This window comes from Poecile atricapillus, chromosome 1, assembly GCF_030490865.1.
Source record: "Poecile atricapillus isolate bPoeAtr1 chromosome 1, bPoeAtr1.hap1, whole genome shotgun sequence".
Taxonomy (NCBI): Eukaryota; Metazoa; Chordata; class Aves; order Passeriformes; family Paridae; genus Poecile; species Poecile atricapillus.
Window position 1 is genome coordinate 69450644 of NC_081249.1, and position 27557 is coordinate 69478200.

At 44.7% G+C, this 27557-nt stretch overlaps 1 protein-coding gene across 1 annotated transcript in view; it reads left to right on the top strand.

Moving 5' to 3' along the window:
• Positions 1–19597, top strand: part of FLT3 (fms related receptor tyrosine kinase 3) — a 43953-nt gene extending 24356 nt beyond the window's left edge. Inside the window, exons 9-24 of the mRNA XM_058829711.1 lie at positions 632–797; positions 4783–4889; positions 6097–6208; positions 7731–7909; positions 9163–9275; positions 9375–9507; positions 9597–9701; positions 11323–11433; positions 13318–13471; positions 13817–13947; positions 14330–14454; positions 14811–14933; positions 15555–15666; positions 15750–15849; positions 17182–17287; positions 18017–19597. Coding sequence (XP_058685694.1) covers positions 632–797; positions 4783–4889; positions 6097–6208; positions 7731–7909; positions 9163–9275; positions 9375–9507; positions 9597–9701; positions 11323–11433; positions 13318–13471; positions 13817–13947; positions 14330–14454; positions 14811–14933; positions 15555–15666; positions 15750–15849; positions 17182–17287; positions 18017–18151 — 2012 coding nt within the window. The 3' untranslated portion in view covers positions 18152–19597. The remainder of the gene's footprint in view (positions 1–631; positions 798–4782; positions 4890–6096; positions 6209–7730; positions 7910–9162; positions 9276–9374; positions 9508–9596; positions 9702–11322; positions 11434–13317; positions 13472–13816; positions 13948–14329; positions 14455–14810; positions 14934–15554; positions 15667–15749; positions 15850–17181; positions 17288–18016) is intronic.
• The last annotated feature ends 7960 nt before the right edge of the window (positions 19598–27557 follow it).

A 27557-nucleotide genomic window follows, 5' to 3' on the forward strand; every position in this document is an offset into this window, starting at 1 on the left:
AAGTAGCTTAGGTGGATCATAGAACTTTTGACATCCCCACTAAGTGAAACAAATCCCACCCTAGCAAGGCAAATACCAGCAGCACATGCTTCATGAACCTCTTCAAAACATTTTTCCATGTTGCTGTCATCTTGCATTAAATGCATTTAATTTAAATGGAGAAATAAAAGACCAGCTACAGGACTCGCAAAATCTTCAGCTTGTTTCAGGGAAGGAGAAAGAGCTACTGATTATGATGGTGGTGCCACTTGGTTTTGTTCCTGTAGAAAGAAAGCCAGGAATTGCAGCTGTTAACACCTGGAATACACACCCAAACCAAACCAACATAATGACATTATTGGCCCTGTGGTTCTGTAGGTTAAACTGAAGAGAAATGTCAGACCATTTTGGAAGTGCTCTGGTCTGACCAAATACACAACTTCATCAGGATCAAATCATCTGTCTGCAACTGAACACAGTGACAATATTTCAATCTTGTTTTGAAGTATTATCTTATTTTAACAAGATACCTTTCGTGAAGTATCATGGTTTTTGCTTGAGATAGCCAAAATGGAAAACTTACAGATGTTAAAATGTCTTCATTAAAGTCCAGCCTTTCTAATACACCTTTTTTTTCATTTCTTTTCTCCAGAAAAGGGATTTATAAATATAACTGACTCTAAAGAAGATTTTGAAATTGGTGAGGAAGAGTTTTGCTTTGAAGTTAACTTTACAGCATATCCTCCAGTTAGATGCATGTGGCTATTTTCCAAAAAAACATTTCCATGTGTACAAAGTTACAGTGTGGATGGACGCAGGTATTTTAATATTTTGTAATAATTTAATATAATAATGTTTCCTCTTTATATCTCATTTGAACAGTTTACTGTCGATATTTTGTACTCTCTTTGCGTTTTTAAAATATGAATGGGCCACATAGTGAAACTGTGTTAACAAAATGCACCCAAATATAATTTTGGCTTTCAACAATTGTTCACAGATAACTTGTAGAATCACTTTATTCTCTGTGTACAATAAACCCTTTACTAAGTTATGCATCCAGCAACCCTTTATTTTATATGCATTTTGCCATTCCTCCTTCCCTCTAACATAATTTCTGAGTTAGTTCATAATTTCTTTCATAAGTTCTGTTGCAGTTTTCATTCTGGATCACAGGTTCTGCACGTTCTCATTTTCCCATCCTGTTGTTGATGATGTTTCCAGTGTCTTTCAAGCAGCTCAGACCAAGTCCAGGGTGCTGCAGTTCCCAGGCCTCTGCTAGATCTGCTGGCCTGTGCCTGTGTCACAGAAACATGCTGTTCTGCTCATTACCCAGGTCATGGATTCTTCCGCTGCTGCAGCAAAACATGTTTTGAATAAACCTGTTAGTTATCTACCTTTTCTGTTATTTCCTACAATGGACTTCTGGCATGAATTCTGTTTAAGGCTAATGTTTTCTCCATTCCCTAGGCTCTCTAGTTTCTTGATAACATTATCTAATTTCCTTCAGGGTTTCTTTCAAAGTAGTCCCATGGCTTTGCAGGTAACAGCTTTTACTCACCTCAGTGAAAATAAAGCCAAGCTGTTCTTTCCAAGTTTTTACATTAAAAGTGAACAGGCTGCAAGCAGGAGTTAATGCAGCTGCTCTGATTTTTTTCTCATACTCTTAAAACTTGTCATCATCTGCATAAAGCTGTGTCAAAGCCTTGATTTCACTTTTTATGATTTCTTTCCACAGTATATTTGGTACCTTTGATTTTATCCACTAGCTTGTTAAGTTATCCTTGCAATAGACTGGCTTTTTCATCTGTATCAGATGATGTGCTAGAGTCAGATCTCAGTGAAGTTGAGAGACAGCTCAGTTCAGGTTAGCAAATTGTCATCTCCTGGCAGTGGCCACAGGAACTCTGTCCCTGCTGATAAAGTGAGGGCTGTCAGCAAACTTTGATAGCACTGGGTGGGTGTTGGTGACTAATCCGCAATGCCTGACGTGGGCTTGGCAGAACTGTGCTTTGTGACAAGACTGATTTTGGAAATGAGGTCTCAGGGGACAGCCACGAGCATTTGCTCATCCTTGTCCAATAGGCACCTCCCTCCAGCTGATAACACAGAGTTGATTTGCTTTGCAGCTGATACAGACCTCTCCTCACTGCTTGAACCAGCAGGACTCAGTTTTGCTTGGATGATTGGCAGTGGGTGTAAATACAATCCAGACAAGAATTAGGTGCTACAGACCGTGCCAACAATAATAACATTGAGAACTTTTGGAATAGTTTAGGCAGCTGTCATGAGTCAGTAAGGTGCAACTGCTGGCCTGGGATTTCTGAGTCACTTCAGAGCCATCGCAGCAGAGAAGCAGCAGTTGCTGAGTGCTGATCACCACCTGCTGGATGGGGAAAAGGCCAGCTTCTGTCCCTGGAGCTCTGTGTCCGGGCTGGCTCAGCCACAGCCATGGCCACAGCCACCAAGCATTGCTGGTGGCTGCCTCCAACAGATAACTCTGCCATTTGTCTGACAGTGCTGCTGGACAAATAGGATTTTTCATGTTTATTTTGAGCAGTTATTCTTTGCATTTATTTGCATCTTATTTATTTTACAGAAAAATAAAATAGCGGGGAAAACACTTGAATTTGCTGATTATTTCATCTGACAAGTACAGTCTTTTGTACAGACACCCCTCATCCCTTTTGTACAGACGATCCAATTTTGGCTGAATACAAGCATTGGATAGACATGTCTCACCTGAGGACAAAGAGTAGGGGTACATATTTCATTCAGTTTGAAGCACCCAGAAGCAGCAAGGGGTAGGGAGGTCAGGACATTCTGCCTGCAAGCTGTAGCCTTGCAGATTTCAATGCGATTTTAAAACAGAAAAAAAGCAGCACAAAAAAGGTCATCACATATCTAAATACATTGTGAGTCTCACTTTGCATATTCTAGTTGATTTCTGTGTAATACTGTCTCCCAGCACTTCTACTTTGTTCCTTTCATATCCTTTTTCATTTCCTATTTTTATTTTCTTTTAATTTCTGTTGGTTTCTTGTAAAATTATTCCTTCAGACTAAATGTCATATTGAATTTTAGTAATTAGCTCTGTACTTTTCTTTAGGTTTTCATTTCAGAACCTAGCGATCTATCTCTCCTGTCACTACACCTACAGTATATTTTCAGACATTCCTTCAGATTTTCCATTTTCTCTTTGCTTTTGTGGGCTCTCTGTTTCAACACACAGCGGATTTTCACTTCCCCCCTAAGAGCTAATAACTTTTCGTACACACAATGTCCTTTGTTAAATTTATAGTACTTAGCTCACATCCCCTTACATTTTCAGGTATTGAAGATACTGTTTTAATTTTTTTTTTTTTTCTGATTGTTTCATTAGGACATAATCCTTCCAACCTGGGGTTTGAAAAGCAACTAATTATTTTTGGTTTAGTCCTTTTTTTTCCTGTCTTCAGTATCTTTTTTGAGGCAACTTAAAAGGCTTCTGACTTTAATAATCCATGAGTTCAGAGACATCATTAAGGCCATTTAAGATGAAGACATTCAAAAGTCAATAACTATATGAAAGTGTGGCCCTAGCCAAAAGACAAAATTGCCAATGGCTTCAAGGGGAATTTTCCTGGTTTCAGATTTCGAGGTGGTACTTGGTGTCTTTGGATGTATCTTGCTTAAGGAGAAATATCCCAATTTTAGTTCTCTAGACTGATCTCATTACTGCTTTCTCCTGCTTTGCATACTGCTTTTATGGGATGTCTGGCTTGGTTTTTTCATTCCTTCTTCAAACTCTCTGATGTTCCTGCTTCCCTTTATCACTAAAACAGAGTTGGGGACCTACAACACGTTCACCACTGAGTTGTCAGAAAAAACATCTATCCCTAAATTGTCAGCAACTATACCTAAGAGAGATTTTCTTAAGTTGCTCTTCTAATGCTGATGAACTCCACTATCTACTATTCAAAGACGACAATTGTCCTGACTGCAATAACCAAGTTGAAAACACAGAAATAAGGATACCATCACTGTAAAATGGCTGTAATATTCCCTTCTCCCTGCCTCATCCCATGTCCCAAAAACCAGTGACTCAACAGGACGGTCAGGCATGAATCTTTAAGTCTCTGCAGCTCTCTGCTGTTGGTTTCTGCCCAGAGACTTGCTAGAGGCCCTCCTGGCTGTCTCCATCATCACAAGTTGTCTCCTGCATGGTTTGGGTCTTGGCTTTCTGCCGTCCTCTGGCGCAAAGGCCACAGGGATTAGTAGAAGGCTGGTCTTCCTCCTGCAGAACTACCTTGAAGGTTGTTGTTTCATCTCATGACAATGAACTTATGATGATGATCTCATTCCTGAGTCTATATGAGATCTTTCCATTTGGAGAGGTTTTTCTCTTATGCTCCTCCTTGTCATTGTGTTTCCTAACACAGCCTTCCAAGAGCTAGAAGCTCCCATCAAAGTTCCTCAGAGAGAAGAAAGTTTGATCCTTTACCAGGCTTAGCAGATGTGCCTGGGAGTGTCTTTTCTTCCAATGAATTAGTAACAAAATCACAGCTTGACAGCCTGTGTGCACTCCAGGAACAGTGAGAGAAAAAATGCAGAATCAAATCAATACTGCAGGGGAAAAAAATGTCCTCTCACCAGGGCAGTTAGATTCTGAGATTTATATTCTCTAAGCAAAAATAATTTCCTTTGTATTCTTCATGAGAAGATGCAGAATTGTTTAAAATCTATATATGAGTCTTGACTGCATTTGAAATACTTTTCAAGTCAATAATTTGTCCCTTTCCCTTTTTTGACTTTGTTCCACAGCATTTCATCAAAGTTCTGCAACCATCAGCACCAGTCTGGGATATATATATTTTATGCTGAAAATGATGATACAGTTGTAACAAAAAAATTCACTCTGTACGTGAGAAGTAAGTAACAAAACTATTGCTGAAGATTTGGAAAGGTCTGGGATTTTGTCACTGGTACAAATGGCACTAATATGATTTTTTTCACTGGTATTCCCTATTTCATTTACATGGATTTATTGTTAAAAATGGAGGATCAAAAGGCAAAAACATGATTCTCTTCACACTGCATCACACTGCTAAAATCCAGGTACTGGGTTAGGGAAAGACCCTGCATTCTTGTGGGTTGTATTTCTTGTTAAGGATAGAGAACAGAGAAATGAGGAGAAAGTTATTGATTTTTTTCCTTCCCTTTAGTCTACCATAAACAGAATATGAGGAACCAGCTGCATACTGAGAAAATTAATGTTTCTTAAGAAAATTACAAGCCTAGGAACTCAGTAAAATAAAATAACTCCATTCTATCTCTACAAAGCTGGAACATACGTCACTGCTGCAGAAACCACATGAAATACAAAGTTGGGAGGAAACTTTTATCCCCCTTAGGAATTAGCTTTCTATGCCATATTTATGAATTTTTTCCCTAATGGCATTTATGAGTTAATGTAGTCAGTGTGGAGACCCTCTGGTGTGTAACTTGTATGTTTGGGCTCAGTGCCTCACACACCCTTGCCCACAATTCACACACAGGCATGGTCATGGCCAATGCTCTCAGTTATCTCAGTTCTGCCACATGACTGCAGCATCTCTCCCTTGCTCCAGTTCTGGGGGCTTCATTGGTGATACATAATGTATGCAAGGATCTTCTGTGCACATTTTGTATGAGCTGAACACCAGAACCTCAGTGCCAGGGTAGTCCTAGGTCCAGCTGCTTAGTTAGAAAAGCAGAAGTCAAGACTTCTAATTTTGGCTCTGTCATTGTTTTGGTTTGGCTGTGCCCATACACAGAAGTGGCTGCTCTCCTTGCCTTGCCACACTGCCATCCACAAAACCAAGGAAGGAGGAGGAGTGTGAGCTACACCCAGCTCTCAGTGTGACATGCGGTTTTTATTTTGAAAACAGAAGCAGACCTTGGTCTCAGCAGATACAACATTGCCACATAAGTGTACAGGGTTTTGTCACTTGAAGTGCTGGCAGAAATTGTCTTACAGAATCATGGAATTGATTAGGTTGAAAAAGATCTTTGAGATCATAGAATCCAACAATTAACCCAGCACTCCCAAATATACCACTAAGCCATGTCCTTAAGCCTTGTGTTGTCTTATTGCAGGAAAGCCTGAAATAAGGATGCAGCTGTTGTTCAAGCAGATCTCCTGTGTTGCTGAAGGTTATCCTGCCTCATCCTGGGTTTGGAGAAACTGTCTTGAACTGAATTCATCCAAGTAAATAACTTTCTTGCCTTTTATTCATTGCAAAGACTATCTGAGCTATCCTTGATTAAATGAAGACCAGCCTGTAAGAAATTAACTCTAAAACACACTCTTAACTAGTGTGTTAGTAGGTTGCCCTACTCCAGGGGAATTAGATCACCAAAATTAGGGAAAGGTTTCCTCTTTTTTATTGACATCAAATGAAGTCTGTAAAGATATGTATCTCAGGCTCTTAACACCAAAATAGATCCCACTGGATTTATATCAACAGTTAGGTAACAAAGTTAAATCTAAGTTTTTCTCTTACCCTATCAAAGTTATAGGGATTCAGGGAATGAATTAGTTAATACAGGCTTGATTAATTGGTTAAGCTTTGGTTAAAAGACCTGCTATGGTGATCTGTCACCAAAGCCGCTAAAGTCAGTGAGAGTATTTCCAGTAAAGTCAGTAAGAGTGTCCCCATTTCCTCTATTTATTTAGGGCAATGAGTCAGGCTCTAAAATTTAAAAAAAAATGGTGAAACAGCTTTGACCTGGTTTGTGAACTATGCAGTTTTTATTTTAGATATGCCAAGAAACTAATTATCCCATGGTGCAGAAAACTACTAAGTCAAATTTTCCTCTGTAAGATTGTGGATAAACTCTTAAATAGTTATTTTAGCTAGAGATAAAAAAATACCTAGACAATTTTCTTATCCATACCTCTTAAAAGGCTTCCTTATATCAATCTGTTTGTGCAGGATTGGAAGAGGGGAAAATAAACATGCAGCTACTAGGTTTAAAATACTCCTTAAATAGTCTTTCTGGAAAGAAAACACTGTGACATATCTTCTCTGAGGAACGTACAAATGTAGAAGCTTAATAAATTTAATTTATTTCTTATTTCCTCATTTATTTATGTGGAGAGTAAATTAGACAGTAAGCTGAAAGCTAGAAGTCAAAATTATCTATGTGGACCTCCTTTCCCTCAAGTGTAAAGTTCCCTTTTTCAGGCCTTAAGTCATTAATACTCTCCATCTGAGTGGATGGAGGCTGTCCACCATGAGTGAGAGAAACTTCATGGCTGAAATTACATGCCTTCAGGGAAAGGAGTTAGAACTTTTACTCTGGGTTCATATTGCATTTATAGTATTAGCAGTGGCTCATTTGCAGCTGCTCAGTGGTTTGAATGTTTGAGGCAAATATAAGAGCAGTGGGAATAGATGAGGTACAGGGCAGGGGGGGGTTGCATCAGTTGTGAAATTGACGGAGGTTCCAGAGTTCAGGGAGTGCAAGTACCCTGCCAAGGCAGTGGTGGAGTGGGGGGTGTGCCCAGTGTAGGAGGTAGCTCAGTCCCTGCTAACCCTACCATGTCCATCACCAGAAATGAGACTGGTAAGTGACCAGAAGTCTCACTCTATTGTTGACAAAATCCAAGCCACTTCCCTTCTTCTCTTCCAACACAGACATAAGACATGTTTTAAAACTTCCCACGTTCTCCCCTGGCAAATGTCACCGCAAGCTAAAAATCAAAACTGGTCTGCTTCCTTTTTCAGCTGCTCAGAGGAAATCACAGAGGGAATTCAGAACTTCTTGCCAGAGAGGAGATCCCTGGGGTCATGGATTTCAAGCAGTACTTTACATGTAAAGGAGACAGCAACAACCTACTCAGTGGAGTGCTGTGCAAACAATTCAGCCGGTTCAGCCTGTGAAAAGAGTTTCATTAACCTGTCAGGTACCACAAGCCAGTGTTTTAGCACAGGTTTTCTCAACTAAAGCTGACATGGCAGAACCTATAATACTTTTTGTCTGGTTAAATGGCTGACGGTGCAATGACACTGCAGGTGAAACACAAGTTCTGCATGTACACCGTATCAGAAATCGTGGGTGAATGGGACATAACATTCTCTTTTCTCTAGGCCCAAAGCAGAGACCTCCCTCATTAAAATAAACAGAAACAAATAGGAAGTGAGGGATGGAGCCATGGCAAAGTTTAGGGCTGAGTTCTTATTTTACCTTAGTCATCCCTACAGGAAATCTGGAAGAATCATCTTTTGCAAGAGCTAAAAGCACTTTGGGTAGCTGGTGGCATGTGCTATCTCTTGCTACTTTCCTGTCCCTCTGGTGCTGCCAGAAATACCCATGGGAGCTCTCCTCACCACATAGAGGTCATTGCACACCCAAGCAAGATCATGACTGAGCCCACTGAAGGGTCAATCCCTGTCTGGAAAGCAGGAGTAGTGGGAAAGAGACCTTCTTAAACTGCTGTAGGCAGGTGACAGAAGGTTAAGTCCTGGTTATGTAGTCTCTCTTCTTGTCAAGGGAATGACAGATTATTTCCTTGTTGAACCAGAAAGTCAGTATGATTATTTTCATTTTGTACTTGTAACACCAAATGTATTCCATAGAGAAAAACATTTCAGTTAGAGGGAATATGTTGTGGTGACAGGAATTGTTTCAAAACACACAGGTATTTGCAGTACAGGGATTTCCTTTGTCATGATGAACAAGCAGATTGGTGCTTTTGACTACAGCAGACAGAAGCTGTGACCACTTGTCAGAGTCTGAGCATTCAAGTTGAAATTAGAATAGAAAGCAATCATAATATTTAAGCTTTTAGAAACAACCAAAATATGAGGGTAAGTCTCATGTTTGCATGCTCATTTACCGCTCACCACCTTACTCCCGTTTATGCTCACAAAATTTAATCCAAGGTTCACAGCAACACCTCCATGCACTTAGGTTCATTCATGGATTTAGTTCTCTCTCTCATTTTTTTTTTTCTCCTTTTTTAATGAAAACAGATGTCAGAATTACCCAGAATTTAATGCCTACTGCCCATCTTGCTTTGCATACGGCTGCATCTCACTCCCCATGCAGAGGAGGCTCGGGTGTGAGAGGGATGCAGACTGACCGTGGGTTCTCCTTGCACCTTCAGCTGTACACACAAACTCTGTTTCATTGTGTAGTAATATGTGTCTTTTAAAGTTGCAGGAGCTGTTTCTTCCCCCCTGGATAATGCTGCATTCTATGTCTCCGTTGGATTTTTTCTCCTCTTGATGGCTTTTGTGTTTTTATTCATTTTTCTTAAATACAAAAAGGTAAAAGCAAACATAAATACCTGACCGTCCTTCTTTTGTTCCTGCCAGCCTGTTTCTTCTCTAAGACTTATTTCACTGTGTGTTTTTTTTCTTCCAAAGCAATTCAAATATGAAAGCCAGTGGCAAATGATACAGATGATAGGGCCATCAGATAATGAATACATCTACATTGACTTCAGAGAATTTGAATATGATATAAAATGGGAGTTTCCCAGGGAAAATCTGGAATTTGGTGAGCAATCCATAAGGTAAATCCCAATATTGGGGCAGTAGTCTGTGCTGTACCAGCAGCAAATAATACTGGTATTTTGTGTCTTGTAGGACAGGTCCTTGGTTCTGGGGCCTTTGGGAAAGTAGTGAATGCAACAGCTTATGGAATTAACAAGGCAGGAGATTCAGTCCAGGTTGCAGTCAAAATGCTAAAAGGTATGATAAACTCTGGTGCCTTCCACAAACAGTGATGTATTCTAGTATCTCCAAAGTAGAAGAGGCATTAGAAATCCCCCTTATATAAAAAACTTTTGTCACTTACACCTCACAAATGCTTGGCTTCAAAATCCTTTCAAGATGCTTTCAAAACCCTGTTTCAGTTTGGAAAGCTATTGTTGAAGTGCCTTCATTCCACAGCAGGTTGCATACACACTACAGAAGGTCTGTGTTGTGTGGGGAAGTATGGAGCCTCTAAAGAGGAGAAATGTAAATCCCCAGTGCAGATTAGCCTACTGGTTATATTGGTGAATAGGAATTCTGGTGTAAAACCTCGTTTTCTTGTAGTGCTCTCTAGCTGTGGCAAGCCCTTTGCCTGCTGTGTCTAAGCTAGCTTGTTTCCAAAACTTCCAGCACAATTTCCTGTAGTCTTTTTTCTTGATGATGATACAAAACAGTTTCTTTCGATCCCTCCTTATGAATTAGGCTTCTAAACCTTGAATACTCCTTTCTGGTATGGTCTGGCTTCTCTCCAAGTTGTCATGACTCCTCATAACAGCCATGTCCAGGATCAAGCCTCCCTGGCAGCAAGCAGAGGAGGGCTGACTCACTGTGTCCCAACTAATCACAACCTTGTTCACAGAATGTCAGAGTAGTTTACACTGGAAAAGATCTCCAGGATCTCTAGGATCAGAGTCCAACTGTTAGCCATCACTACAACTGTCAAGTCCAGCACTACACCATGTCCCTCAGTGACACATCTACACGTCTTTTAAATACATTCAGGGATGGTGCCTCAACCACTTCTCTGGGCAGCCTGCTCCAGTGCTTGACAACCCTTCTGGTGAAGAAACACATTTTTCTGAATATCCAATCTAATCCTCCCCCAGCACCAACTGAAGTTGTTTTCTCTCATCCTCTGACTTGTTACTTGGGAAAAGAGACCGGTATCCACCTCACCCACTTTTTGATATATACTGAAATGAGCTTCACACTGATACCAGCACCCTGCCCACCCATGTGCCCACACAGCCCCTTCCTGCCAGCACTGCCATTCAGGTTTTCACCCCCATTTCCACATATGCATCAATTTTATACTCCCTTGGTCCACTCCTTTGTGGTTGTTGTCTTTGTGGAAGCTCAACTTGATCATTTTGGTTCACATACCCATTTCACTGAAATTGTGAGCACCAAAAGACTGAAGCTATTACTGAAACACAGAGTGGCCTTCTCAGCTATTGGATTGCAGCTGGTTGTATGCCATATGGCTGCCATTTCTTTCTCTTGACATTTCTCTTCAACAGGCTTGACTGCCATTTTTTCTGTGCTTGGGAACACTTTAATATATTGCTGTCATTCCTTGCCAGCCTCAGAATGACAAATGTTGACATTTAATGACTACTTTCCCAAGCTTTCAAATGATATGCACTCACACATAAATTTAGTTTCCACCTTTGACTGAATCTTTTTAAACTTTGGAAAGGTTTCTTCAGTATGTTCCCAGATGTACTGTCAGTCCAATGAATTTGAAATGAAGATTTGCATGTGACAAAGCATCACAACCATTTAAATTTTCATTTCTTTACCGGAGATTTTCAGATCTGTGTTATTATTTTTACAGAAAAACCTGATGCATCAGAAAAAGATGCTCTAATGTCTGAGCTGAAAATGATGACTCACATTGGAAGCCATGAAAATATTGTGAACCTACTAGGAGCTTGTACTGTATCAGGTAAATTGAAATTGTGGAAAAGCACCGATTAAAACCGCCAGAATAATGGGGACTAATTTTGCTGTTCTGTGCTGGCCCAAAATGAGATGAAGATGAACTGAAAGCAAATTTAAGTTCATGCATGTGTACAGAAAAGGGTCGTTTCTAATTATGCTGACGGGAAGTGATACAACAGTCCCTCTGTAGAATAAGATTTCCTGTTACGGTGCTGATGGCACTGGCATGAGCCAGTTTATAAATGAAAAGGAAAAACTTATCTGGTGTCAGGGACATTTGTATACACATGATTATGTTCACATAGGAAATTATAATTTTTTTTATTATTTATTCTTGTGGCTCACCAATGAATGGATAAAAATGGCTAAAAGATAGGAAACAAAAGACACTGAAAAATAACAGGGGTAGGAGGAACACAAAATTAAAAATTAGAGAAGCAAATAATGGAAAGAGGGACAAGCTTCTAAAGGACCAAATGTAAAAACAAAACTGAAGAATGAAAAAAATAAGCAAAGGTGGGCTAAGATGAAAGTAGCGAGATAATATCACTGATTAATTATTATGTGACTCATGTTATCATTGAGGTAATTTAACACAGCTATTCTTGTCCCAAGAGCTGCTTCTCTGGCCAGCCCAATGGTGAACAAGAGTGGGTGAAGAGAGGCCAAAAAACAGATCAGCTTGGGGAAATGCCAGGGTTTCACCCAGTGTAGGTCTGTATCATGAACTGTAACACCTGACACTGAAAAACCTGACAGATTTTCCAGCATGGTAATTCATTTAGTCAGAAAGACCAAGCAGAACAGTTAACTTTTGTTTCCTCAGTTTACATCAGCAACAATATTGTCAGGCACAGACGTGAGGGGTGGAGAAAAGCCGAGAAATAGATTGTTCGTAGTGGCTTTAGCTGATTTAAAACTATGCAGGCTGCTATTGCCTTCTGGAACAGTGGGCAGGATGTGATGGTGTAGGCAGGAGAGCTGCAGGGAAGACCTGCTTAGTCTGACAGGATAGGGCAGGAACACTCCCAGCCTTATCCAAGTGCCATTTTCAGAAGCATTTACATGGTTCTCAAGACTTTCCCATCCATCCACTCTCTGGGAGACTTTACAGCTTTTTCCAGCACGCCCTACCTTGCTTGACAGTGCCTTCTGGCAGAAATGTCCACAGATCCATGGCCAGCCTTTCCGGGCCAGAAGTGGTGGTGGCAGTGTGAGGCTTTGCAGGGTGACATGTGACCACTCTGAGCTCCTGCTGGTTGGTCATGGTTTTTATCCAAGCCTGCCTGGGTCAGGAATTGGATGTATTTTTCCTTTCTTGAGAAAGTGGCCTGACCAGAGCTCTACTCAAACACCTTCCCTTGCAAAGGGTATCCCTTCTTTAGGTCCCCTCAGCAAGTACTCTTGGATTTCAGGTGGTCTTCTCGGGGAAAAACAAAAGGATGTTTCCAGAGCATGAAGGTTGCACAGATAGAGAGAAGGATGTAGTCAAAGGATAAAAATTCACACCATCCAGATAATTAGCAGGGGTCATCTTTTGCTTGAACCCTGCATGGTTTAGAAAATATGTTGCATCTTTATAGCCTGTACTGTCCTCCCCACCACCATTGGGATGGGAAAGTATTTTTGTGTTTCTATAGGGATTTTCAATACAAGTTTGAGAGATGCACTGCAAGGAGAAAGTTACATAGACTTTCCAAGGGACATTATAGTCAGTAAACAAATTCTCATTACATGCCCATCAGTACAGCTTATCTGCCTGGGAATGGAAGATTCTTGGCATGTTTTTAATACAGATTAATCCTGAGAGAAAATGAAGCAGCATTAGGACTTTAATGGGGAGAGTGCTATAAATAGCAGCAGACATTTACATTTCCAACTATTTCAGGACCAATCTACTTGATATTTGAATACTGTTGCTATGGTGACCTTCTGAACTACTTAAGGAGCAAGAGAGAGAAGTTTCACTGGACACTGACAGATATCTTTAAGCAGCAAAACTTCAGCTTTTACCACAACATCCACCAGGACCAAAACTCTAGGTAACGGATTTAATAACAGTTTGATACTTTTAAAAACCGCTATTGCTTTTTAATCTGCATTCTTGCCTGTGATGTACATTGGTGAAATTACTGAATTATTGAGAATGTGCCTTCATATACTTCAATAAGCAATGCCTTGGGAGGAACTGAGATTTAATTCTCCTTATGGAGAATGTAGAAGACAAACAATCTCTTGTTTCTCTTTCCAGTTTTGAGAACAGTCATATCTGCGTCCGTATTTTTAGTAGTAGTAACTGCTCACGTTTTTCACTGCAAAAGAGTTCATGTGTAGAGGATTATGTGATACACTGTGTGAAACCTTTGAAAATGTGTTGTTCGCTGCAGGACTGAGATTCACCTGAAGTATGGTGTGAACACAACTCTGTGCAGAGAGGATGAATTTGAAATGATGCAAAGAAGTCAAAACATAAATTTGACACCAGGATCAGATAGGATCGTGCTATTTTCTGAGGCAGGTAAGAGATTAATTGATTATATCTTCAGTAATGCTGTAATTTCTGTATTTATTGTGTTATTGATACGACTAGCCTAGATTCCATGACAAAAGAGTCCTCCTTCTATCATACGTTTCTCTTCAGTCCTGGCAGGAATTTTGCTGGAGGAGGATTCAGCAACATTTAAGATCAGAGGCTTATGTTTCTGCTCATGCTACACATAGTATTTGAATATGAAAATACTAGACTTTATTTTGTATCTGAGTGAAGGATAAAAAAGGTGGACGCTCTTTGTGATGTTGCTCTTGGTAGGAGCATGTGAAAATCCTTACAGCAGTCAGTGGAATTAATCAGAGAGTGAGGAAGTCCATGGAAAACTGATACTTTTGGTTATTTTGTGCAGATAAAATTAAGGATGCAAGCATACAGGTGGATGAAGAAGAGGATTTTAATGTGCTCACTTTTGAAGACCTTCTTTGCTTCTCTTATCAAGTTGCCAAAGGAATGGAATTTCTTGAGTCCAAATCGGTATGGTGAAGGGTAGCAAATTTTTCAGATAGAAAAGATGCTAAAAATAGGTCAGTCTATAAAAGACAGGTTGAAGAACAGAGCCACTCAGTGGCAAGCTTGAACTATACCTCCTTCCCTGGCTTAACAGCAAAGACTGGGTTGCACTTTTAGGCAGCACCCTGAGTAAGAAACAACTGCACGACACATTTGTGCTTGATCTGGCCCTGTCTCTTTGCCACCAGCAACCAGGGAGTGTCCAGCTTGGCCATTCACCAAAGTATTTAAGTGGAAGGAGGTGCCAGCTCACAGAGTAAGGGATTGTCCACCTCTGATACCAAATGCTGCGGAGGGTTAATCCTTCCTTTCCTTCTAAGTGCATTCACAGAGACCTCGCTGCCCGGAATATACTGGTGACCCATGGGAAAGTGGTGAAAATATGTGATTTTGGCCTTGCCAGAGATGTAATGAACGACTCCAACTACATCGTCAGGGGCAGTGTAAGTTCATGAGGGCTCTCTGGTTTTCATACCATTGTAAGAATTAAAAGAAACTAAAGAAAAGTTTTAAATTTGTGCATATCTGTGTGGGCAATGCAGAAATCTCAGTTTTTCCTGCCCTAGGCAAAAACAAATCCTTAGATTATAATTAAACTAATCAAGCTTGTTCTGTAAATGAAATGGTACCCATGCTTTTTCTAAAACTCCCATCTATGGAAGCACTGGGAGTTGTTTACTGTTATGGGCAATAACAGTGTAGGACAACAGCATATGTGTGTGGGTGTACCAGATCCTCTGGCTTTATGAAGAAGTACAGTGTGGACATCTCCATCTGGGCCACTCTTCGCTTGAAGTCAGGAGAAGGAAGGTGGCTCTTCCAGGACTGAGCTCATCTCTTCCTTAAATAGTCATCTAAAATGGATGAGATGAATTGGCTCTTTAAAAGTGTCTGTTTCTCCCTGCAATGGGAATGTCCAGGGACTGTTGACAGAGACACAGCTTTGCACACAGCAAACCTGAATCAATCGTGCTGGTATTGAGAAGCACAGTGAGTCACCTAGAAAGACTGTGTCACAACCTGTGTCACAGCATGACCTGGCCTCCATCCCCCTGTCTGCACAGGCTCGATTGCCAGTCAAATGGATGGCTCCTGAAAGCTTGTTCGAGAGGACATACACGATGAAGAGTGATGTCTGGTCGTATGGGATACTGCTGTGGGAAATATTCTCCTTGGGTATGTTTTGCAGTGGTACAAAAGAGAGGTGTTTGGTTTTGGCAGCTTCTGAATTAACACGTATTCTCCAACCATTTCCACAGGTGTAAATCCTTACCCTGGTATTCAGGTTGACACAAATTTCTACAAATTAATACAGAGTGGATTTAAAATGGACCAACCATACTATGCTACAAAAGATGTGTAAGTGTATTTCCAAGTGATGCACAGCATGAGAATTTATACTTACTAAGTCACTGTTTGAATAACCTTTTATTTATTGTACACTTTATCTTACCCAAAATTAGTTGCAAAACATGAGATCTTCCTCTAAATCTAACAAAGGCTGCCTGATCCTGTTCATTTTGTTCTAAAGCAGAAAAGATCAACACTAAAAGTTATGTGTATTTCACAGGACAAATTCATTGTATTTATTTAGTGGTGCCCTCTTTCCCCAGGGAACTTCTTATTCTCTGACTACAGGTTCCCCCCCCTTTTATTCCTTTTGGTTTTTCTCTTTTTTCTTTTCTCTTATTTTTTTCCTCCAAAAAGCTATGTTTTCCCATATTGACTGAATTTTTGGTGGGTCCTTTCCTAAACTTTCTTTTTTAATCGAACTTTACCAGCTTAAACAAGTTTGTTTCAGTTCCAGGTGGCTAGGGATCCTTTTAGATAAATACCCTGCTAAGGAAAAGTTGTGGGGAAGCTAATTTTGTGCTCTCAGCACATTATTTTCAGCCTGTGCCTCTGTGCCTGGGTGGACTCTGACTAGAGGTGGGCCCCAGGGAACAGGAGAAGAGAAGGTGACAGAGAATTATGAGGTCTGGAACATGGAGGAAAGGGAAGGACTTTGGGTCGGCTGAGCAATTCTGGCAGGCGTTTCATAGCTGCTCTAGGGACAGAGTGCCTTGCTGTGACACTGCACTGTTCTTATCCTCACCACATAAAGTCTGAAATGGCATTAAAAGTACAGGGAATATGACAGATTGATCCATGAAAGATTGCTGTGGGGGGGTTAAATATCAGGGACCCTATTGTCCCAGTAACTTTGCAAGGGACTTCAGCAGTCAGGTGCTGCACTGATGCCTGATGAAGTTAAAATATTTCTAAGGCAGCGTTTGCATTTCAGAAAAAAAATGTGATATCAAATTACATGAAAAGACTTGCTGTGAAAAGTTTATATAAGACTGCACAGTCCACAAGGAGGAGGTTTAGCCCCAGTGACAGACAGGCATTGTCTTCCTAACATTTTTTCTATGGAAGACAGAAAAAAAATTCATGCCATTATGTGTCATACCACAATGAAGATTTTACTAAGGACTCTGATTAAGTCCTTAATGATTAATGATTAAGATAATTTCACCCTTTTTCCTAATCTTGCTGCTTCTTTTCCTCTGATGCAACACTGTAATTCAGGCCTCTTTCTATAAAACCATTCTGATCCCCATGATTCCTCATTCAAGTCCTGCAACTCCATGTAGTCACAGAGAGTCCAAGAGCTAGCATGTTTTCTGTGTCATGTCTTTGCTTCTGCAGCTATTCCATGATGCAGTCCTGTTGGGCTCTTGACTCCAGGAAAAGACCCTCTTTTTCTTGCCTGGTTTCCTCTCTGGCCTGTCAGCTGGCTGAGGCAGAAGGAGCAGTAAGTAAACACAGGAAGATGAACATGTGAACAATGTCTGGGTTTGGGTTTTTGTGGGGTTTATATGCAGCTCCACAGGTCACGATGAGCTGAGGGAGAGTCTCCTGGCTGAAGTACACAACTTCCATGTATAGATACATTGCCCACTGCTCTATGTAAGAGCTTGGGGCATATTTTCCTGCCATCAGAAGGAATCCTGGCCTTCCTGATGAGGATTTCCTTCCTCCCTCCCACTGCCTGCACGGGGTCTCTGCAGAGCTGAAGTCTCTCAGCCTGTGCTGAGGGAAAGGGATTCCCTTGTGCTGCAGCCAGTGCAGTCAGCTTTGGTGATGCTGATAGCTGCCATGAGAGGGAAACTGAGAATGGGCCAGAGGGTCACATGAGGGGTCACCATGCCATGTCCTCACAGATAGAATGTTGTATGTTGTTCTCAAAGGTCAAAATAATAAAGATTAATAATAATAATAATAATAATAATAATAATAATAATAATAATAATAATAATAATAATAATAATGAGGAGGAAGTTCTGTTCTATCCATACCAGATGTTTATCTCCTCTTCATGGAGGATAAACAATTCCTTTCCAAGTTACCAATTCCTACTTGGGTATCCATTCTGGACTAGATACTCTATTTCTCTGTGCCTGCTTCATGGGGAGAAGAGCAGTTTTCCAAATACAATAAATAATAACAGAAGACATCTTTTATTTCCTCTTCCCAATTCTAGGTTTACTATAATATGAAGAAAAACATTGCAACACACCATTCCAGCATCAAAACTAAACCATGTGTAAGCAGGGATGAGGAATCTTTGCTGTCCCCAACTGCGCTCCAGCATGAAGACCCTCAGGTTGAAAAATAATCTGGGTTGTGGATTTGGTCTCAGTATTGTCATAAACTCTGTGTAGGGTGTTTTTTATCAGCTCTAAGAGATTGTAATCAATTGTTGCACTGTTTGTATTTCTTGTGGGCCAGTCCATATTTATGTGACTTTTTGAGAAGAAGGAAGAAGGTGTAATTCATTCATTTGAATTCAGCAAACACATCTATAGCAACATGGGGGTTTTTTGCTGCCTCTCTCCAACTGAATATCTCTTTTCCTGGTGTTATGTAAGTAGTGCCCAATCAAGGTATTGAATTCATACTGGTTTTGCCACATTGCAAGCGAACATGAGAGATACCCACAATTTTTTTCATCAATGTCTACAAGCATCAACTACACAGCTAAAGACAGCTGGTGTGATTTCTGGAAGTGCCATTCACATCTTCGTCTCCAGATGTCAGTGAGTGTTGGAAAAAAACCCCATTGGAGTCACCAATTTTAGATGTCCACAATCTACAGTTCCATCAGTCTTGCTTCACAAGGAACTCCTTATTTGATTGAGTGTAACTGTCTTACCCTGGACATCTCAAGGGCTGTGAAGTAGCTGGTGGGTGTTCAGTTCAGGTGAGTTCATTTTATCAAGATTTAGTTACTCATGTGGCCTCTTCTCAGCCAGGCTACATTCTGCAACTGCTGATGAGAGATGGGCACTCACAGTGAGGGATTCCTTTCTACCTAAAATAAGCACCTAAAGTAACCAGGAGGAGTGATATACCTTCTACCTCCCTGGACAGGAAAATCCAGGTGGCAGTCTCTAGATGGCAGTCTCCAGTTGGAAGTCTCACTTCATCTAAGTTACACCTAATTCCATTCATGGGGCTTTGTGTGTTTTAATAGCAAATAAAAAAATGTTTAATTTTCATGAAATTATGTTCTGTAATTTAGGAGTGTACTATCATCACTTCACTCCAAAGCCACAGAATTTAGCCGGGGTGTATGAACACTGCTGCACTAAAATCAAAGTATGTCTCCTTAACTTTCTCACTGACTCCCAGGAAAATACCCAGAGGCTTGATGCGTTTTCAGTATAGTTAAAAACAGAGCTATTTTCATTATGAGACTTAAGAATTTCTAAATGCAACTTTCATCATGACTAATAGGATACATTTGTCTATATCACAGTGGAACAAGATGAGAATATATTGATTAATTGTTTCTTCCTCTTTTATATTTCACAAGGTTCAGTTAACTTCAGTTAGGATTTTTCAGAGGCATGTCTTATAAATTAATAACTGTTTGGAATATGCTATCACAGAAATTGAACTGCTCTTTACTAACACTGTCTGAAAATAATGTTGCAATACAGTGATAATGATTTGTATATTTTTGTTAATGTTGTTAATAATTACCAGTGAATCATCAGATTTTTTTAATCAGATACAAACCGATGAAGAGCAGTTTGGAGATATTCAGACTGAAATAAATTTTAACACTGCATTCTCTGGAAATCGTGTATTATTTTTAACATACCCATAACAGTTTGAAAGTCATCTGCAAGATGTCACTGTCCAGGGCTGTTAGCACACAGCCTGCAGTGGCTGGACAGTGCGAGTTGAGTGTCTTGTGCAGACAGGAGTTTTCAGCCTTCAAATTTAGAGGAACCTAATGCTGGACCAGTCACTTCCAAGCCTGGCTGGCCCTAGAAATGTAGCAGATGTGAACTTGGCTCAAAGAGGAGCAGATGGGAATCCCATGTACTTAAAAACATGCCAGGGAGTTGTGTCACATGTTTATCCACAAAACTTGAAAAGAACTGGACATGGATCATCTGGCCACATCATCCCTTCTGAGCTGAGACTTGGAAATATAAAGGCAAATAGAGAACCTTGGAGCAAGTACAATTTCTCATGATTCACAGATGAAAAGCAGCTCAGGCAACACAGCACTCCATGAGGAAGTGCAATCAGGAGGCACTCAGGAGAAAAACCCTCCTGTTATGGCTGAATGTGTGGAAAGTTGTGCATCTGCTTCTCCACACAGAAGAGATGGATGGAACAAAGCTACAGGAGGTACTGAGTGAAAAATATCTGTTAGGACGTTTTCTTTCCAACACAACTTAGCAAAGTGGTGGTCCACTCGTGAGGCTTGTGCAGAGCCACAGACAGTTCTGTTTAGGGATCAGTTTCGTGATTCTTGAAGGGAAATTCCCACACTTCTCTCATTAGGATCCAGACCCCTAAGCTGCGCCTCCAGAAGCACATTGTCAGGAGAAAGTGACGAATTCCTCTGCAGTGAATGTAGAGAGTTAAACCTGTTTGAAGACCTCCAGCAGAGATGCCTTTAGTATAAGGTGGATTCCTCAAGTTAGGCACAGACTGACAAAGATTCAGTAATCATTAATCCGGCAAGAAGAACAATAGAAGGGTTGAGGTGAATTAAAAGCACTGAAGGGCAAAGGACGTTTGAGCTCTCCCTCGTAGCAGTAACAGAAATAAGAATAAAGATAATTTGACATCCCGAGCTGAAAGACAGGATGGCGCTGGGGAATCTGCCCGAATTTGCTTTCCCCTCTCCCTGCAGGAGCGCGCGTGGGAGGCGGGAGCGCTGTGCCGAGGAGCTGTCCCGCGGGATGCCCGGGATGCTGCCGGGCCGCAGCCGGCGCTAGGTGGAGCTCCGCCACCGCGGCTGCCGGCCGGGGCACAGGGAGCGCGGCCGGCCCTCGGAACAGGGACTTGGGCCAGCCGCGGCAGCATCTCTGGAGCAGAGCTGCAGGAGACCCGGAGAGTACGGCTGGGGATGAGGCTGTCGGTTAAAAGGATTCCATAGCCAAAACCTCGTAGCATCGATGGGACAAGCCCAGTACCAGCACAAACCACTCCTCCCGCCCCCCCTCTGAGAGTTTTTCCAAACAACCATGTCCCTGTGTCACAGGCAGCAGGGACCAAAAATGTAAGAGACCCTTCTCTGTCCCGATCGAGAGACACTGGAGGTACTCCTCCAACACGTCATGCTTTTGGATTTGGGATGCCTGGGATTGGCTCTGTGGGATCCCTCTCAGAGAAGCTGGAACAACCATGTGTTAAACCAGAAGAGAAGAACAGAAGTGACCCTGTCATGCGTGCTAGCAGTGGCTTTTAGCCCACATGTTCATGGGGGCACTGTGAAAGGCAATGAAGAAATCCAAGGTCGTAGGTATTCCAGAGCTATTTGCAGACAGATTATACTTTAAGAGTCAAAACTTCTGCTGGAAATTATTTCAGGGACAAAAGAATCAAAGTACACTGAAGATGAGTGGCTTCCCATGGAGCTGGATACACCACACCTCAGCCACCTTCTCCCAGACACAGAAACTCAGTGGGCTCAGGCTTCCCATTCTGCCACATTCCCTCCTGCATCATTGGCTAATTAATTAGATCATGCAAAGAAAAGCAGCTTTTAAAAAAAAATGGCACAAAAAGACCCGCCCAGATCTGTGGTTGAGAAAGCCTCAAATGGCTTCAGAAAGAGCTGGAACTTAAGCCCAGCTCCTTCTCACCCTTGGTGAGCATCCCAGCACTATGGAATGGCCCCAGCAGGAGCTCTTCCAGGTAGGTTGTCTGAGACCTGGGCTGGATTAATGCTTCCTGAAATGCACTGTAATGAGATAAACAGTGCAGCTGCTTAGGGTAGGGATCCTGCCTCATAGGTCACTAACAGATGAAAATGCTTAAGGCTGTGCCAGAAAACTGATAGAGCAACACTCCTAGAAGTGTGGGTGCCCTGGGGCACAGTCCGGCTCAGATCTCAGATGAGAATGAATTCTGAAAACCTGCTTGTGGAGAGAGATGGAAAAGTGGCGGTGTTCCCGTGGTCGCCTCCACTCAGGCACATAGGCTGGAGTGGGATCCAGTCCATTTAATACTGCTTAGCTGGGGTGAAAACAGACAGGAGATCCTGACAGGGACCCACTCCTGCTGCCATGTGTTGCCTACACCTACTCCCGGTCCTTTGTGCCGCAGCTAAGCTCTGACACTTAGCTTTGCTGCCCAGAGAAGCCTCTTTCCAGGTGCACTAGGGTTCCTCTCCATGCTCTATGCATCTTCTGGCTGAAGAAAACACTGAAGTTACTTCTAATGGCAGCCCTTCAGTCCCACCAGTGCCATGACTGCCCCATCTTCAGAGGGGGCTTGGAGGCATCAGATCATAAAAAGAAAGAGATGCCTAGCTCTAGTTTCCAACATACTTCTCTTGGAGAAGTGACTACGTGATGTGTACTGAGTTCTCCTTTGGAAAAGCCTCCAGTGTGTAGAGCTGCCCTGGGTGAGGAGGCTAAACTGAGGCAGGGCTGGGCTGGTCCCTGGCAGCTGAGTCATGGAGAAGAGCCTGGGGGAAGGGAGTGTGGGCCACAGCTGGGAAGCTGGCTCTGGATCTGCCTGGCCTTACCTTCAGCTCCTTTTGGGGCTTCTTTTCAGGCCAGAAAAAAAATGTAGTCAGACTCCTTTTCCCTTTCAGGAACTAGAATAAAATAGCTGAGAGCAAATGTGAGATGAGGGAGAGGAGTCAGGTACCAATTTATCCTTGGAGTCAGAAGGGCTGTTTTGGTTTGGAGAGTAAAGGTTTGTCTGGGGAGAAAGATGAGTCTTCTTCTACCTTCCTACAGCCCCACCATAAGGAAAAGTTCCATGTGGGAGCCTTGGCCTGCTCCCTGCCAGGCCAAAGAAGTGCTTGACACATCTCTGCTTTGGATTCCTAACATTTGCTAGCACAAAATATGATCCACAATGCACCATGGCCCTTCAGGGATGTGTACAATTATGGTCTTGCAAACAACAAACCACCTACATGGGTCAGCAACACGCTGTGCCTCTGCTCACTGAAGGGGTTTGTAGGATTGGGCTTGCCAAGGAGCTCAAGGCTGAGGGAGACAGTGGTGTGGGGCAAGAGCATCTTGCCATGGAAGGGCCTGGAGAAGAGGGAACAGTGGGGAAAAGTCAGCAAGACTAACACGTGTTGTGGAGATGGGGATAACACATCCAAGGGGCATGCATCATCTCTCTGCTAAGGTTTCAGAGCTGGGAAATATAGAAAATTAATTGCTGAGGAAAGCAACGAGGGCATCAGCCTTGAGATTGCCCTTGGGGAGAGAGAGATAGCACGGGAGCAGGCACACTGGTGGTAAATGTGTGCAAACCATTTTACAGCTCAGACTCGGTGTTTTGCTCGGCACGGGAGATGATACTCGTGTTAGCGGCTCCATCCCACCGGCTTGCGGTTTCCCGGGGAGTGACGTGACTCTAGGCGAGGACGGGGAGACCGAGAGGCAACCTCAGCCTCGCTCTCCCGGTCCGGCCGTGCGGCCCCGCAAAGGCGAGAGCGGGAGGCTGGGGAGCGCCGCGCTGCCGCTGCATCCCGTGCCGGGGGAGATAACAGCGGTCCTGCGTGCCGTGGGGAGCGTCCGTGGCTGGGCGGGGGAGTTCTCGGGGGCAGGGGTGATGACAAGCGAGCCCTGGGCTCCCCCAGAGGGTCAGAGGCATCGCCCCGCCCGTCGGGGCCGTGCTGCGGGTGCGCGCTGCCCGGTGACTCACGGCTCCCGTGACCGGACCGGGTCCCGGCCGTCCCAGGAGGATCATGCCAGCGGGGCCCAGGCACAAGGGCTCTGCGGGCAGCCGGGGCGCCCTGGGGCGGCCTTCTTCCTCTGTGACATTTAAAAACGATAAAGTAAGGTAAAGTCAAGTAAAGAAAAGTAAAGAAATTAAATCCAACCAAGGCTATTTCCTGGGTCAGCAGAGGTGTGCCAGCCACTGGATCTGGGAGGCTGGGGACGCCCCCACCAGCCTCTGGCTGTAGAAATCTCCGGTGTATCATACGACTTATTTTTTCCTTCTTCTCTGTTTACGTTCCTGTTTCCTGAAGGGGAACAGGGCCATGTGAACTCAGGCCTGGCAGCACCTGTGCAAAGAGGCAGGGCTGGCCGGGGCCGCAGGGCTGGCCGGGACCGCAGGGCCGGCCCGTGGCGGTGCTGGTGCGGGGCGGCTGTGCCCCGGCCAGGCACCAGGTGCCACCTTCCCTCTCCGCCTGCTTTCTTCCCAGCAACGCCAATCTGCTCGGGAGCGAGCGCTCAGCATCTAACCCCCTCCTAGAGGCATGTGCTTAAACGAGTATCAACCCCACGATAAAAGTATTGGGTTATTCTGCAAGGTAATCTACATCAAAGCCTCGGGGGCTGCCGGCTTGAAAAGATCCAAGATGTTTTTTAAGTCCTTATCATGTCTGTGCTTAGGGGGAGTCATAAATTCCACAGGTCGGACTAACTAACACACGATTCCTCCTTCCCTTCTCTCTCCATGGCCGCCAAAGGGCTTTCAAGCTGGCTTTTTTTTTTTTTTTTTTTCTTTACCTTGCAAACAACGCTCCCTGTTCCTTGTCGTTAAGGTGGAGGGAGACGGGAAGATTCCCCCCCACCCCGAGACTCCTAAATCACAGAAAAATAAATTATTTAAATCACAAAACAATTAGAAATAAAGACGGTGAATCCGCATCCCCACAGGGGTCCCGCCGAGTGGGAGCGGTCTGTGGAGGAGGGATCGCGGGGGCTGCACAGCACTCGGCCCTTCCCGGAGCTTATGGGGACATCTCTGACCTGCGACGGGAGTCCTCGGGCTGCGATGCTCGACCCCTTTATCCCTCAATCCGCGTCACCCCTGAGGCCCGAGGCGACGATGAGGGTCGGCCCCGAAGCGAGGTGTACGCTCGGGATGCGAGCCCCGCCTGCCCGGGGTGCGAGGGCGCCCTGCCCCCAGCACTGCCCCGCAGACATGCCGCTGCCCTGCCTCCCCCCGGAATAATGTCGGAAATTATTTTTTTCAGATCAAGCAGCAAGGCTGAGGAAGGAGGAAGGCGGGGAGTCCAGCTTCTGCCCAGGAGGCCGCTCTGGGTGAAACAGCTTTACGGGGAAAATATCGAAGTCAGCGTGGAGGGGCGGCGGTAGATATTTCCCCGGGAATGGTGTCCCCCATCAGGCTCTTGTCAGCGTGAGAGGCGTCGGGTTGCGGTTCCCTGTTCAGGATCTAATGAAATAGGAAAAATGTGGGAGGAAGCAAAGAGGGAGTGATCAGGCTTTCTCCCACGCTCCGGTGTGGGGGTCTGGTCCCAGGGTCCCCACTCCTCTCGGATCTGCAGCTCTGGGCCGGAGCTGGCGGGAAAACCCAAAACGAAAGCAGAGAGGGAGCAGGCAGAACGGAGGGGGAAAAAGCAGTGAAATCCGGACGAGAGATACGTTCTCTGTCCCCAATCTCCTTGAGAGGTCCCGAAAGCTGGGTAGGGCCGGAGAGGGGACAAATCATGTGTCAGTCACAACAAAAAGCCCGAAGGGCCGCAAAGGCATCTAGGAGTGGATCAGGATCCCCCTTATTTTGAGACAAGAGTGTCCCTAAGCAGCGTGTCCCCATCCCCAGCAGCTGCCAGGGGTCGCGTCCGGGAAGCAGTTGTACAGCGGTGGAGGATGCTTGGAAGCATTTATCTGCGGGGAAGAGGGACTCGTCCCCATCGCGCCTCCGACCCCGGTTAGGGTACGGCCCTAACCCTAACCCTGGTGGGGCCCGCTCTTCCCAAGCCCTCCCCGTACTGGGGGAGACAACTGGGATCAGTGTCAGAATGGCAAAGTACCGGAGCAGCGCTCTAGTTGCTATTCCAGGTAATCACGGATCTTCCTTCACCTGTTCCTTCACCAGAGCCCCGAGACTCTCATCCGATCCCACGGCCGATGGCCCCCAGCCCAGCCAGCTCGGGCCTCACCCGAAAGAGCTGCCACCTGGCTGCCAGGGATTCACTGATGGAGCCCTAGACACTGAAGAGGGCTGTTTCGGGGTTGATCAGGGTGGTAGCGCGTTTTATTACAGTTTATCCAGAGTTCTGTCGTTTTAATGGCCCCTTTCTCTGTTTATGGCATCATCAAATTCACATCTGCATAGATCGGCTCTGTCGGTGCTTATCGGGAGAGGCGATTACATTGAAGGGACACAGCATTTCCTTTCCAGAGTGACATTTCAGTCTCCTGCTCAGGCAGCGCTGGGAGCTCCAAGCCCCGCTCCCCTCTCCTCGTTACCCCACCGTCGGGGCGCGGAGAAAGTGTCACGGTGGGAATAGGCAACAGAGAGAGAAATTCCCTCCAGAGAAAGCGTCTGGCAGGCTTCTCTGCATCCCTGCTGTTGTGCTGGTGTTATGGTAGGGTTGCAACCGAGGCCACCTGCGACAGCCTGCGAACAAGTGACGGTGTAGGCACAAGCGTTCGCGGCTATGTGCAGGGTGGGGACACCCCGTTCCTCGCATCCGGAACATCCACAGGGACTCCGAGGGGGCCGTCTGTGGCCTCTTCCCAAGGAGAGATGCTGCATCCTTTCCTACTTGAGCGTCCTGGTCTCCCGGGGCCACTGACACTGGATCCCTTGGGACATTTTGAGAGAGGTCACTGAATCACCCACGCTGGCGTGGCTCCGCGTCAGCCCCACGCTCAGCGGCAAAGGGACGATAGAATGGGGGGAAGGAGAAGGAGATTTTCAGAGAATGGGCTCGGGGTATCTGCCTTTGCAGAGCTGAAATGCGCCCTCAGCTGCAGGACGCCCCGTCTCAGTGACACTCCTCGGTGTGCAGAACAGCCACCCACGTGGAAGGAAAAACACCCTTGGGACACGAGCACGTGGATCTCCGTATGTAACTCCCGGGACACGAGGGTCCGGGGCCGAGCGGGGCCCGTCCGGGGAGCCCCGGTAGGACCGAGCCGCGGCCGCCCCACGGGACAGAGAAAGCCGGTGAGAATGGCTGAGACAGCGCTGCGCTTCACCGGCGAAAAGTCCTGGGAAAACGGGGGGACGTTCCCGTCCCCATCCATTTTTTCCTCGGCGGGTGAAAGGTTTCCTCGCTGTGTCATGGGAAAAGATGCGAATATGCAAACGTCGTCTCGCATTGTCCCCGCTCAGGGTGAAAAGTTAAAGCATAAAAGCGGCGGGGGAAAGCTGAGAGGGGGTCGCCTCTTCAAAGGGGACTGACCGGGCTGGGGGAGCCGGCTGCCGCTTGCCTGGGAGCCGCCCTTCCAGAGCCAGCATTTCCAGAGGGTTTCCAAGGAGTTGGGGAGGGAAGAAGTGAGTGTGCCTGGAGGGACAAGCCGTCGGGTTCCCCGCGGGCTCGGCCGCGCTCCAGCGAGGGAACCGCCCAGTGAGGTGACAGACTCCCTCCTCGAGGAGAACCATCCCCTGCCTCGGTCCCAAGGCCCCCCCCGGGAGACAGGATTATCCAGCCTCGCTCCAGCGGTGGGTCTGAGGGCAGAGGTGTTTTAGACGAAGTTACCCCAGTCCTCGTCCTTTCCCGGACCTGCTGGGCGCGCCCGACCTCGAAGCTCTGCTGGAGCAAAAGGAGGAAGGAGACAGCGCCCTTGGAACGGGGGGGATTTCTCCTCTTACCTCGCCTTCAT